At 36.2% G+C, this 13957-nt stretch overlaps 1 protein-coding gene across 2 annotated transcripts in view; it reads right to left on the reverse strand.

The window, feature by feature from the left end:
* ANO3 (anoctamin 3) overlaps positions 1 to 13957 on the reverse strand; it is a 416780-nt gene that overhangs the window by 28737 nt on the left and 374086 nt on the right. For both annotated transcript variants that reach the window (XM_021685869.1, XM_021685870.1), the window contains 3 exons: positions 11051 to 11133; positions 10485 to 10625; positions 9802 to 9966 (listed from right to left, as the gene is read on the reverse strand). In XM_021685869.1, coding sequence (XP_021541544.1) covers positions 9802 to 9966; positions 10485 to 10625; positions 11051 to 11133 — 389 coding nt within the window. The remainder of the gene's footprint in view (positions 1 to 9801; positions 9967 to 10484; positions 10626 to 11050; positions 11134 to 13957) is intronic.

Genomic DNA, 13957 nt, shown 5'->3' on the forward strand with positions numbered 1-13957 from the left:
ATAACTGCCATTTCAACTATTCAGCTGGTGGCAAGCGGTTGCTTTATATATACCATTATTTAATTTAGTCCTTACAACAATTTTATCACATAGGTATAATTATCCCCATTTTACAGAACAGGAAACCATTGTTTAGAACGTCAGGTACCTTGCCAAAGGTAACACTACTAAACTAGTAGCAAAGTCAGGATTTGCTATCATGGCTCTCTTATACCATTTATGCTATGCCTTGTCACAGAAACCATTTCAGCTTTTTGTCCTAATTCTTAGCACATAGAACCTGTCTGCATACCTGTGATGGAAATATCTACAGCTGATGCTCCAATGGATTACAATATCCTTTGGAACGATGTTATAAATCACACAAAAAAATGCTGTATCACCCCTGGAAATATTGTTCTTGGGAAACTTTCTGGGGGACTTGAGAATCTGCATCATCTAAAGCTCAGATACTAGCTAACTGGCACCACCACGATGATGATGAGCTACAAAATCAACCCATGCAGACTGACTTGTTAACTCCCCAACCACAAAATGCAGCAAGAAACCGTAATTTAGATATATCCACTGTGTGGTGTATGACAGCAATCATGGGCTGTGTGTGTGTGTGTGTAAGGTGGGAAATGGATATGTATTTGGGGGAGGAGAGAATAAGGGGGGGCAGTTCAGGGACAGTTGTGGTCACTACACTATGTGCATTATATAACTATATATCTATATATCTCTCTCTATATATATCATGTTGGGGAACCTATGCTTTTTTTTTTAAAGTTTTTATTTATTTATTCATGAGAGACAGAAAGAGAGAGAGGCAGAGGCAGAGGGAGAAGGGACTCGATCCCAGGATCCTGGGATCATGACCTGAACCGAAGGCAGACGCTCAACCTCCTGAGCCACCCAGGCGCCCGGAACCTATACTTCTAAACATCACTCACTAGTGCATTCAGTAAGCTGAAATTCTTAGGCATATGTACTAATTATGTAAAAATATTCATTTGGACTTTCTAATGGGCCACATAGTGAACAGACAGAAATAGTCTCTACTTCAATGGAACTTAAATTCCAGTGGTTAGAGACAAATGACAATTACGTAATTGGTCAGAAAAGGGAAAATACAGCAGGCTGTTGTGCATAGAGAAGGGTGGGGGGCACAGAGCATTTATTTTATAGTGTGGTCAGAAAAGCCTCTCTGAGAGGGTAGCGTTTGAGCATAGAGATGGAAATAAATCACTAATGTGAAAAAGTTCAGAACCAGCATGGAGTACTTCATTCAAATGTAGTTAGAGCTGCTTTTATTTTTTTGGCTATAGGGTACACATGGTACAGGGGGTTTAAAAATGAGAAGCAGGAAGAGGAGGGGAGCCTGGGTGGCTGAGCTGGTTAAGCGTTTGCCTTCGGCTCAGGTCATGATCTCACGGTCCTGGGATGGAGCCCCACATGAGGCTCCCTGCTCAGCGGGGAGTCTGCTTCTCCCTCTGCCCCCGCCCCCAGTGCTCTCTCACTCAAATAAATAAAATCTTTGAAAAAAATGAAAGAGGAATGCCAAAAGGAGTTCATTCTTTTTTTTTTTAATTCATTTTAGAGAGGGGGTGAGAGGCAGAGGGAGAGAATTATCAAGCAGACTCCCAGCTGAGCACGGAGCCCAATGCCAGCTGGAGCTCACTACCCATGAGATCAAGACCTGAGCTGAAACCAAGAGTCAGATGCTTAACCAAGTGAGCCAGCCAGGTGCCCCATGAGTTCATTTTTTTGTTGACAATGTTGAAGTGGTTTAATTGGCTTAATCCCAGATATTGCAAACTACAAGTGTACTTCTGTGATGTTTCTATTTTTTTCTTTAAAATTACATGGTAATCATGAGACGAGACGGCTGTCATGCTTTTGTAACCTATTCTTTAATTATTAAGGTTTGACTGTCAAGCAACAGGAATATACATTTTGGAATAATTGTATATTTTTAAATTTCATTAAAATCTTGGAAATATCACCTGACATTAACCATGCTGTTTATGGCACCTTTAAGTAGTATAGCATTTTCAGGGGCAGCAACATAAAGGGAAAAAAGTATGGGATTAGTGAAGAGTAATTCCTGCTTTCAAATTCTGTAGAATTTCAGCTATATGTCTAGCAAGAGGTGTTAAACAAAGTGAAGTTTTAATCATTGTTAAATTTCTTGCGATTTATCTTTGAAAATGTAATTTCTGATCTTGTCTGTGTATCAAATTTACCTCAGATCTCTTAAATCAGTAATTTCCTAATGCTGTTTTAGGGACTGACTGGATCAGAATCACTTGGAGGATATTTTTGAATGTTTTGTTTTATATACAGATTTCCCAGCTCCACAAAGGAGATTCTGAATGGGACTCAGGGGTCTCTAGTTTTTCAAGTGTTCCAGGTGATTTGAAGCATCTTAAGTACAGGAAACAATCTTTCAGTTACTTTCATGATCTGTAAAATAGACTTGTAATCAAATTTTCATTATTTTCACCCATATTTTTTATCCCAAGTTGAATACTTATTTAGGGATTCCATGGTCCATTTGTTTTGAAAGCTTAGAGGATGCATATTCTTTAAGTATTAGTTTAAATATCACAAGTGCTGCAAATGTGAAAGACACTGAAAATAGAATTCCATCAACAAAAATAATTTTGAACAATTATTCAAGAGGCTAAGATCTTTGCAATGTGCATAATATTCAAGATGCTAGGAAACTTGGAGAATAGAATACTTAAAATTTATTTGAAGAATATATTCTAAATGTCTTTTAGGCATAGGCAAAGACCTGGGGACACAAAAGTGAGGAGGCCCTGCTGTCAGGAGCTTACACCCTGGGAGTGGGAGACAAGGCATGCCCCAAGCACTGTAACAAAGAGCATTCACAAGACGGAGCATTTAATTCCATCAGGGGAGTGGGATAAGAAGGAAGACTAGGCATGTCCAAGCACCTTGTGAGAAGAATAAACACAGAGGAGAGATTATTCGATTCTACATATGGGATCGAGAAAAAACTTCATGGAGCAAGTGATCCTTTACTGGAATTTTCGAAGATAAAGAAATAGCCTCCAAGGAGATAAAAGGAAAAAAGGCAAATAGAGAAAGCACTATGGACCAAGACAGAGCTGTGAAAAAGCAGGATGCCAGGGAGCAAGCAAAAGGGACTTTATAGGCTGGAGTATGGTGTGTGAGAGGGAGGGAAGGAGATCCAACTTCAAACAAGACAAGAAAGGAAATCTGGCTTTAAATAACAGGAGGTCTCCGTGCCTTGCTAATGAATTTAGAATTTATACCAGAGGCAACTGGAACCCGTTAAGCACTTTCAAGTACAAAATAAAATGATCAAATCTGTGATTTAGAAAGATCCTTCTTTTTTAAAAAAAGATTTATTTATTTATCATAGAGAAAGAGAGCACAAGCAGGAGGGGCAGAGGGAGACGGAGAGAATCTTAAGCAGACGCCCCACTGAGCATGGAGCCCAACTGGGGGCTTGATCCCATGACCCTGAGATCATGACCTGAGCCCAGATCAAAAGTCGGATGCTTAACCCACTGAGCCACCCAGGTGCCCCAGAAAGATCCTTCTAAGAGCAGTGTGCAAGGGAGATGAGAAGAGTTGAAAAAGACAGGAAGACTCACCAGTTAGAAGGCTATTGCAATGGTCCAAGCTAGAAATGTTAAGTAGCTGAACTAAAGAAGTAGAAGTGAAATGATGAGTAGGGAATAGATAAGAGAGATGTTATAGAAGCAAAATTCACAACAATCACTGATGTGATGAAAGAGACAAAAGAAATGAATGAATGATGTAAAATTTCTGGCTGTGTACTTTAAATATTTAAAGTTCCTGATTTAAAAAAGTGTTTGACTAACTGAAACTATTTTGCCATGCCTAAATGTCATAATTTCATGCATATGGATTACAGCTGAAAAGCCTATTAGATTAATAGAATATTTTGACTGAGGCCAAACCCTCATTTGGAGAATATGGTAGCACAGGGATCACAAAGTCTGCTATTAAGAAAAAAAAGCACATTTTTATGTGCTGAAAATAATGAGAGGTAGCATTTGGTATTCTAGGTCAATCATTTTCGTGGTATAATTTTTTTAAAGACTTGGCATATTGATATTAAGAGTTTTAATCTATGTTTATCTGATTAAGACCTTAAATTAATCCTGTGGGTTCAGGTAAACCAGATGGGCTGTTTAATAATCTGTGACATGCTTTAACATCCTGAGTAGTAAGGGAATATATAAATTCAGAAGGGCATTAAGGTTTTACACTGATTAAATCTGAGGAATATAACATTCTTTTCACATTTGTTGAGTTGGCCGTGTAGTTCACTTCATTTATGCTAAAATCCATTTAAGATTCTTTTCCTAAATTAGTTGCAAGGGCAGAGAAGTTTTGTGGCTGATTCTACTTTCAACAATCTCTAAATCTTTATGTCAAAATTCCCAACAAGTAGAAATAAACATTTAGAGAAAAGAAAGTCAGTCTTATCTTCTATCAGGAACAACAGATGAGTTATAGCACTAGGCAGTTACATGGGCTCTTTTATTTAATTAAGTAGAGGTAGGGATTTTGAGGACCTCAAAAGATTGTTTTTATGACAAAAATAATACTATTCTCATCTGCTTCCAGAGGTCTTATTTCTACAATTGGGAGATTCACTCCCTCTAGTTCAGCCTTTGTTTTCTGTAAAAAGCAGTACTTTGGAAGAAGGAATATATTGATCCTCATTAAATATACAGACTTAGTGAGAGGAAGCTGTATCTGAAGCTTATGAGAGAGAAGACTATACGAATGTGGGTTCACTGTGATTCTAGGGAAGGGGTGGTAACTGAGGATGGGGGTTGAAAATGAGGCAGAGTCAGAGTTTAAGGGACTGGTGATTAAGAAGCAACTGGAATAATATGAAATTGGAATCTGGTACACCAAGGGAAACTTCAGCCAAATTTCAATTTTTTGCATTATCAGTGAAAATAAAAAGAATCCTTTGGTAAGGAAAATGTATGAAGGTGAAAGCTCCTGTTTTATTTAGTTACAGTTCTGATCATGACATGTTCTTCAGCTTAAGTGAAAAGACAGCTATTTCCCTGGGTAGGAACCAAGGATTGAATCCTGGACCTGGAGGTTCTGTTCCCAGAGTTTTCATGCTTGCCTTCCCAAGCAAAAGTTAATTAAAACACATTTAATTTCTTCATTTTCCCTATGAAATACTTCCCATCTTCAAAAATATTAGGCAAGTTCATAATTCACTTAAGATGTTTTTGAAGATCAGGAGTTCTTTGGAACAAATTGTCAAACCCAGGAACACAGGGTACTCTTTTGAAGACACTAATAATTGATAGCAAGGGGAAAAAATAGACATGAAACCATTAACACTGATTACCTCCAATGGGTACAATTAGTTTATGATAGGAAGGGACATGAGGGGCATTTTGGGTAGAAAATAGTGACTTTTCTTAATATTTTTAATGTTTTCATACTGTTGGTGCTTTATATAATAACAATGTATTGATTTAATGCAAAACTAAAAAAGATAAAAATAGTAAATTTCAGAAAGAAGAAAATACATTAAAAAAACAAGTAAGACTACTGAAAATTAGCGCGATGGTATGATTTTTGCAAGAACTAATTAAATATTTCAAATTTTCTTATATTTTAGACATAAATTTGATCAAAAGACATAAACAACATCTTAGATGTAATTCTCTTTCTACAGACAACTCTGAGTATTTAAAAATTTATGAATGGGCAATAGGTAACAGTTAAAGAAAAAAGAATGAAGAAATTATAAATAAATGCAGATGTGGTCTGAAGAATTCAGACAGACCAAAGAAAAGATCATTGGCATTTTGATAACTGGGACTGAAGGTTAATAAATAAATTCTATGATTTAAAGATGAAGAGAAAGGGAAAAAAATAAAGAAAATGTTGGTATTTTGCAAGAAAGAATAGGAGGCTTTTAAAGAGAAATAATTTTTAAAAACTGAAGAGAAGCAAATAGGAAAAAGGTTAACACTTATTAAGCACCATTTATTTGTTAGAGGACCTCATTTAATCTTTCAATACCCTTATGCGTTAGTTTTATCACCCTCATATGAAAGATAAAAAAAATTAAAACTCAAAGATATTACATGGTATTGCCAGGATCACACAGATCAAGAGCAAATTTTTGCCTGCGTCCAATGTCCACTGCTTTTTTTTTTATATTTTATTTATTTATTTATTTATTTGACAGAGAGAGAGAGATAGCGAGAGCCGGAACACAAGCACGGGGAGTGGGAGAGGGAGAAGCAGGCTTCCCACAAAGCAGTGAGCCCGATGTGGGGCTCCATCCCAGGACTCTGGGATCATGACCCGAGCCGAAGGCAGACGCTTAACGACTGAGCCACCCAGACGCCCTGTCCACTGCTTTTTATCAGGACATTAAGTTGAGCAACTGGCACCACAAAGTGATGAGAGCCTGGGCAGTATTAAGAGGGCAGAGGAAGGGAGGGGGCTCACATAGGAATAGTGTGTGTGTGTGTGTGCGCGCGCGCGCGTGTGCGCGCTTGCTTGCACGAGTTCGGGAATGCCGCTTGCTCACTGATAAACCTTTTCTCTACTTGGTGAAAGACCAAATTTAAAAAGTGAGCCAAAATTGCCACCTTGGTGACCGTGGTTATATGGCTGACTCATATATAAAGTAAAAATAAAGTACATTCCATTTCTAATTTATTCCAAACTTTGTATCATGGTAGAATGTTTTAAAAGTAAAGGTTATTTTTTTCTGATTATAAATCAAAGCCTGCATATAGAGATAAATATTTGAGAGAACCCAAAAAAGTCACATTAAATCAAATAGTATCCCTCTACTGAGAGATAACCACTGTTAACATTTTATTGTTACTCCTTATAGTTTCAAAACGCAGATGTGTTGCAATGGGAATCAAGTGTAGTTATATATCTTTTTTATGTAACTGCATGTCATGTCCTTAAATAATAGTAGAATAGCATTTTAATTGGGTACATGATGCTCCATTATATAGAATTTGAATTAATATTCTCTTATATTTGTTCATTTAGGGGGTCTCTCACCAATTTTTACTACTCTAAGTAATAATACAATAAAAATTCTATCCTTCTACACAAATCTTGGACTGCCATCCCTGATTTCTTTAAAATATCAGAAATTAATATCAAATGTTTACCTTTTACTAGTTTTAAATGGTATATGGGCTTATTGTAAAAAATTTGAAAATGCAAACTACATGTTTAATATGTAAAGAAAAGAAATCACCTATACTTTGCAGAGATAACTCCTGATAACATTTTTTAAATTTTTTAAAAAAGATTTTATGTATTTATTTATTTGAGAGACAGAACACGCAAGCAGGGGACAGGGGAGGAGCAGAGGGAGAGGGGACAAGGAGACTCCACGCTGAGTGTAGAGCTCCTGATAACATTTTTCTATGTACTTGGGATTTTTACCTGTGTAGCTATAATTGCTCTTTAGTTTGATTCTTGATACTATCTTTATCAGATGTATTTTTAAAATAAAATATATTTAAAAATATATACTTTATATTATATTATACTTTATATTAATATATTATATTAATAATAATATTATATTGGCTCCCCACTGCCTATAAGAAAAAAAAATGATGTCCAAATTCTTTACATGGTATCCCAGATCTCCACAGTGAGGCACTAATTTACTTTTCTAATCTCTTTTTCCTCATTCTCCCATAAATTTATGTTTTATAGACACTCCTCACCATTTCCTTAGGACAAAGAACATGCACTTCTGTGGTTCTGTACATTTTCGGGTTAAATTTCCTCAAATGACAGTCCACTTTCTGCTCTTTCTTGGCTCATCAGAGTAAGTACCCTCTCCTCTTTGCTTTGAGTCTTCCGATACATCATCACAACTCCCCCTCCCCATTTCACATACAATTGATAGCTTCTGTCCCATTTTACTCAGAGCATTTTGCGCTTCAACTATGATGCATTCATTCCTCATTGTGTCCTATGTCTCCACTAGACTATAAGATCCTAAATAGCAGGACTATGACCAGTCATTTTTATGTCAACCAGCTGACTATGGATAAGAAATTGAGTCCATTTAAGATCAGACTGGTTGATTGCTATTGTTACCTAGAAATAAACACATCAACTATTTAGCCTCCTTTCCTCAGATAATGAAGCTAACCTCAATAACCGCTGTTTACTGGAAAATTGTCATAAACATTTGATTTTGTTAGAAACAAGATCTTTCAAAATCTACCAGAAGAGTATAACCATAAAATATAAAAATCTACAATATCTATTCTGTGAATGGCTCCCCCGTCAATCTGGTGACTTTGTGTAATGTGCAACCTTACACACACTACCAGCCATGCTGGCCCATTCTTGTATTATGTTTTTTCAATGTTTCTTATTTACTGTAATCTATGAGTCAAGGACATAAATTTAAAATACTGTGTGGTTTATTTGGAGATACTGCAAACAGTAGTTTCCTTCTACAAAGCAAAACAAATCTGAAGAAAGCAGACTCCAGTAGGAGATGTTAACTATCATCCTTGCATTAAAACATTTACCACAGTGACTTTTCACTTTTCTGATTATTTTAAATGGTCCTAGCCCTCTCCAGGCTAAACGTGTAACAGCAGTGTCAATCCACATATAGACCCAAATGCACATTACTTGTACATAATATAAACATCATTATTTGTGTATTGCTTAGCTATCTTCAGACATTATTGCATGATGTAAATATACCAGCATTAACACTTAGTATATGTATGATTTGGGGCAAGTTATTTAAGCTCTCCAGATCCATTTCCTTACTTACATAATCAAGAGAATACTGGCCTTGTGGCATTGTTGGAAGAATTAAAGGAAAGAGATTATTACCCTAATGTGCCAATCAATGCCTCCTGTCTTCAGAGAAAATAGGACCCCACCCATAGACCTTGCTGAAGATGTGGGCCTATGTAGACACAATAATGCCCTCTCAGCCCTAGAGTTCATTAGTCAATCAGTGTATGTGATCAGAAGCTCTCTCTGAAAAATTAGTACATTGAAATACTGGATGGTCTCAGTTAAATAGGCTATAGAAACCAACATGGTTGCATAGTTAGAACCAAAGAAGATAACAAAATCATTACAATACCACAGCATGAAAGAAAGATGGGTCATGGTTAAGCAAAGACAGACATTTCCTGATAGAACAGAGCAGACATGCAAACGGAAGGTGCTGAAAAAAGAAGGAAGGAAGGAAGGAAGGAAGGAAGGAAGGAAGGAAGGAAGGGAGCGAGAGAGGAAGGGAGGGAGGGAGGAAGGAAGGAGAAAAATGCTTAGACCCAGAGAAAGAAAAATAGAGTAGCTGTCTATTTTCTATTTCACATGAGGCCTTGGAAGTAACAAGCCTTCTATTTCAAACAGATTTTCCTATACTTTTGTAACAGATTATCCACTGAGGTTCAGTTTTTTGAACCCAAAATCCCTTATTTGAATGAAAAGAGCATAGCACCTTTTCTAGCACACACCAGACACTCAATGAATGGACATTTTCACTTATCAAGACAATAAACTCAAAGGACAAGGAAGACAGTACAACTGTTATTGATTTTAATTAAAAAAACCCCATCATCCAAACCAAATAGATGAATTTTTTTCCACTAAACTGAGTTGCCATTGATGAAAATGTGGGTTGGGCTCATTTTGGCTTCCTGTAAATACAATCCAAGCATGAAGGAAACACAGACCTCTCCTCTACCCATGCCTTTTAACCTTTTGAAAACTGTAAACACTTACAAGATTCAGGGCCATAATGATTACAAAATTGATACAGACAGCAGCAGCTGATGTTGCAAACTGCCAGTGTTGTTTGATGAAATTCCACTTGAATGATGCAAACTGTTCCATAACAACCAGGCGATACACCACAACAGCAAACACTGCAGTGATCACCAAAGAAATCTACAATATGGGAGACCAGAGAAGACATCTGTATTTTGCATAATTGACAAAACAAAAGCAATACCATAGACCAAGATACTGCCCCCCCCCCCCCCTACCCCCGCCTCAGAGCTAAAGGAATTTGCTTTTCCAAGAAAGGATACATAAATTCAATTTTTTTCCTTTAAGGAATTGAGTTACATTAGAGTCAAAATACATGTTATAAGATTTAAACTGTTCAAATTTTCACTTTCAAGTGGAATGCTTAGTTTTAATTCATCAGGGCAACTCATATAATTTCCATTTTATCTTAGATGGTCTTTGTTTCTTCCAAAGAGTATTTATTTAAAAATATGCCCAAACTCTCTTTGTAATCACTCAATGACTTGCCGTGATTTTAATTTTGTTTAATAGTATGTATTAAATGTACTGAATTGGATATGCTTTGACCCTGAGGGTCACAAAATGAGTTGGTATCTTAGAGCGTCCTTCTAAATGTGGAATTCCACAACATTCTGATATTGATGGTTGTACTTTACCATGAAGAATATTCCTGAGATAGAAACAAGAAGACGAGTGATTTTGTCTGAGGAAGGCTGATGTGGCTCAGGTTTTCCACTGATGGGATTCACTCTCTCCATCTTGTAATACTTGGCTTCAAACTGGGGACGAAGTGTTTCCTGTAAGAGAAACTAAAGTTACCTACCTATCAAAGTCATAAATAAAAAAAAAAAATCATGCAATAGTTGGAACAAAATTCCTGGATTTTGGCCTACTTTTATAGCAAGTCTTGGAAAAGAAGTAACTTTTAAAAAATAAAATGCAAATTATTTTCCAAATAAACCCTAAACTATATTTTAATTAACACAATTTTCCACTAATGTAATTTTAAGAAATATCATGGCAGTGCTTTGAAAAAAATTACATTACTTCATCAATGATCTGTCTTAACTTCATGAAATAAGAAATCCTGTTAGTAAAAAAACATCAGAGGAAAACCTAATGGTGTTTAGTTGCTTCCAGCTTGGATGTTAAGGATAGTGAATAATTTTCTGCATCATATGTTATCCCAGTTTCCCAGTCTCCTGGTTTCTTAACATCTTACCTCCTCTTCTTCCCATTCAATAAGGTCCCAAGTATAGGTCAGTGTACTTCTTCTCCTTTTCCAAAACTCCAAGAAGACTGTGGCTATAGATAATAATAATAATATTATTATTATTATCATTATCATTATTATTATTTGCCCAACCGCATCACATTCTTTCATCATTGCTTTTCTTTTTTGGATTAATGCATTTCTACCATATTATTAAATTATTAAAATAAATTAAATTTGTATTAAATTTATATAATTGGACTTTTGTTTTTCCCTCATCCTATCCTCCCTGTCTCTGTACACTGCTGTCAGCATGAACTCCTAGAGAGTAATTTTTTTTCAATGGATTAAATAAGCATAGGCCTTTGCTAGCCTGGCCCATCAAAGTGATGCTGTAAGAGAAGGTCAATATTAGTGAGGTAAATATATATTGTCCCTTTTGACATATATATGACTCTTTAAAATCATATAAAAGACCTAAAGAAAGACTTCTCCAGTCAGGAATGACAATAAAGACTAGATGCTACTCCTCCAGGATCGAGAGAGCAATGGGGTGGGAGAGAGAGAGAGGAAAAACACAAGGTTACCATGGTAGAAAAGAAAAAGACCAGAGAAGACACTCCTGGATGAATATTCTAGGTGAACTCAGCATGGACTAGAGAGGACTCAATGGAAAAATTAAAGAAATGCCTGAACCATTAACTGGATTTTCTGTGTAAACAGTTAAGAGAAAGATCATTTTCTTTCTAGTAAGTGGGCTTCACCTTACAGAATTCAAGACTTTGCAAACATCATTAAGACCTCACAGGGGCATTCTTAAAAACTGTGGTATCATTCATCCATCTAACCATCCATCCATCCATCCATCCATCCATCCATCCATCCATCCATCCATCCATTTGCTGTTCTCTTATTTTGGGCAAGGCACTCTAACCTCAGGGATCTCCTTATCTAGTAGAGAGAGACAGTCATCTAAATAAAGTTAACTTACATTGTAGTAAGAGTTATAACGAAGGAAAAATTATAGTGCAAACATAGAAACACATGCTTTTGGAAAAACACCACCACCATCACAAGCAGTATGGAGCAAAGGAGTGAGGTGTTCTTCTCAGTCTGCATTTATTCTCTTCCTGCTTTCAATGCAAAAGAATGCCAGGGGAAGATGATTCTGAGGTTTTGTTGTCTTTTTTTATTTATAATTAGAAATCAGCCCTGGTACTGGTTAGAAAATACAATGTTCATAATTACATTAACATACATTTTTATTACACTTCAAAATGTACAAAGTGATTTCTCACATATGATTTAATTTTGTTACTTTCATAACACAAGTAGATAATGGCAGGTATTACTATCATCAGATTTTTGAAACAAAGGTATAAACTTACTGTGTCCGAGATCATATAGCCAATAAATGGCAGTCAGGACTGAAACTCTTGCTAGTTATTGTCCATACAGTCTTCATATTTTTAATTTTTCCCCCCAGGCCTACTATACGTGCTATCTACTGATTTTCTATAAAGTTTTAAGAAAGTAGATAAGGCTAAAAGAATCGAGATAGCCAAGCTCCACTGACAGGAAGATAAATGAGGTTTTCCAAATACTGGATCTGCTATAAAAAATAGTTGGCCATAATCATTGCTGCCAACAGGGAGATCTAGAACTTAAAAAATAAGTGGAACATAGAGTAAGTATATTGAAGGAAAGACACAGAGAAATAATTTATTATGGAAGGAAAACTGAAGGGAAAAAAAGCATTGCGTTAAATAAGCAACTATAACATTCAGTAATTATAAGCCTGGGACTTAAAGTCTTTCACACAGTACATGACATAGAATGTGCAATAAAATTCTAATTATCACTGATCTCAGTCAAGGTTTAAAGTTTAAATGTATCACGTAGTCATTTCTTAATTTATCATCCAGCATAAACTTTGTCTAGAAGCATCTCCCAGATAATCTAAGAAATAAAGGTAATCTTGGTTTTGTGAGCCTGAAAACTGGCTTTGGTGTAATTTTAACTTTCACAAATGTTTTTACTTTGAATTTCAATAATAAACTAGGCTTTGTGTTAAAAATCCATTCTCAGCTTGAGATATATTTATTTTATTCACAGATAATTTAAACTCTCAAGTGAATCAATATTCTCACTTTTAAAAATTTTCAGTTAGAAAGAGGGCATGTATAGTAATTTTTCAGTATGCCGGGGCACCTGGGTGGCTCAGTCATTTAGGTGATCTACTCTTAATTTCGGCTCAGGTCATGATCTCAGGGTTGTGAGATCAAGCCCTGTGTCAGGCTCTGTGCTGAGTATGGAGCCTGCTTGGGATTCTCTCTCTCCCTCTCCGTCTGCCCCTTCCCACCACTCTTTCTCTTAAAAAAAATCAGTATGCCAAACATCAAAGAAGGAGGGAAATTACCACTTACTAATCCCTACTAAACTTAATAAAACAAAATTAATAATAAAAGTAGCTAACTTTGAAAATTAGAATAGTGGTTGCTTCTGGGGCTGTGGTAACTGGCAAGTGGCATGAGGAAACTATTGGAGGTTATGAAAATATTCTATATTTTAATAGGAGATGTGGCTATATAAGTTTATGTCATTTTCTTTTCTTTCTTTTTTTTTTTTGAAGATTTTATTTATTTATTTGACAGAAAGAGAGAGAGAGAGGGAACACAAGCTGAGGGAGTGGGAGAGGGAGAAGCAGGGTCCCCACTGAGCAGGAAGCCCGATGCGGGGCTCGATCCCAGGACCCTCAGATCATGACCTGAGCCGAAGGCAGACACTTAACTGACTGAGCCACCCAGGCACCCCTGTCATTTTCAAAGGTGATCAAAATACACCTAGAATTTGTAGATTTCACTTAATGTAAACTATTCCTCAAAGACCAGATTTTAGAAAGTAAGTAATTTTGAA

Source organism: Neomonachus schauinslandi, chromosome 11 (genome assembly GCF_002201575.2).
Source record: "Neomonachus schauinslandi chromosome 11, ASM220157v2, whole genome shotgun sequence".
NCBI lineage: Eukaryota > Metazoa > Chordata > Mammalia > Carnivora > Phocidae > Neomonachus > Neomonachus schauinslandi.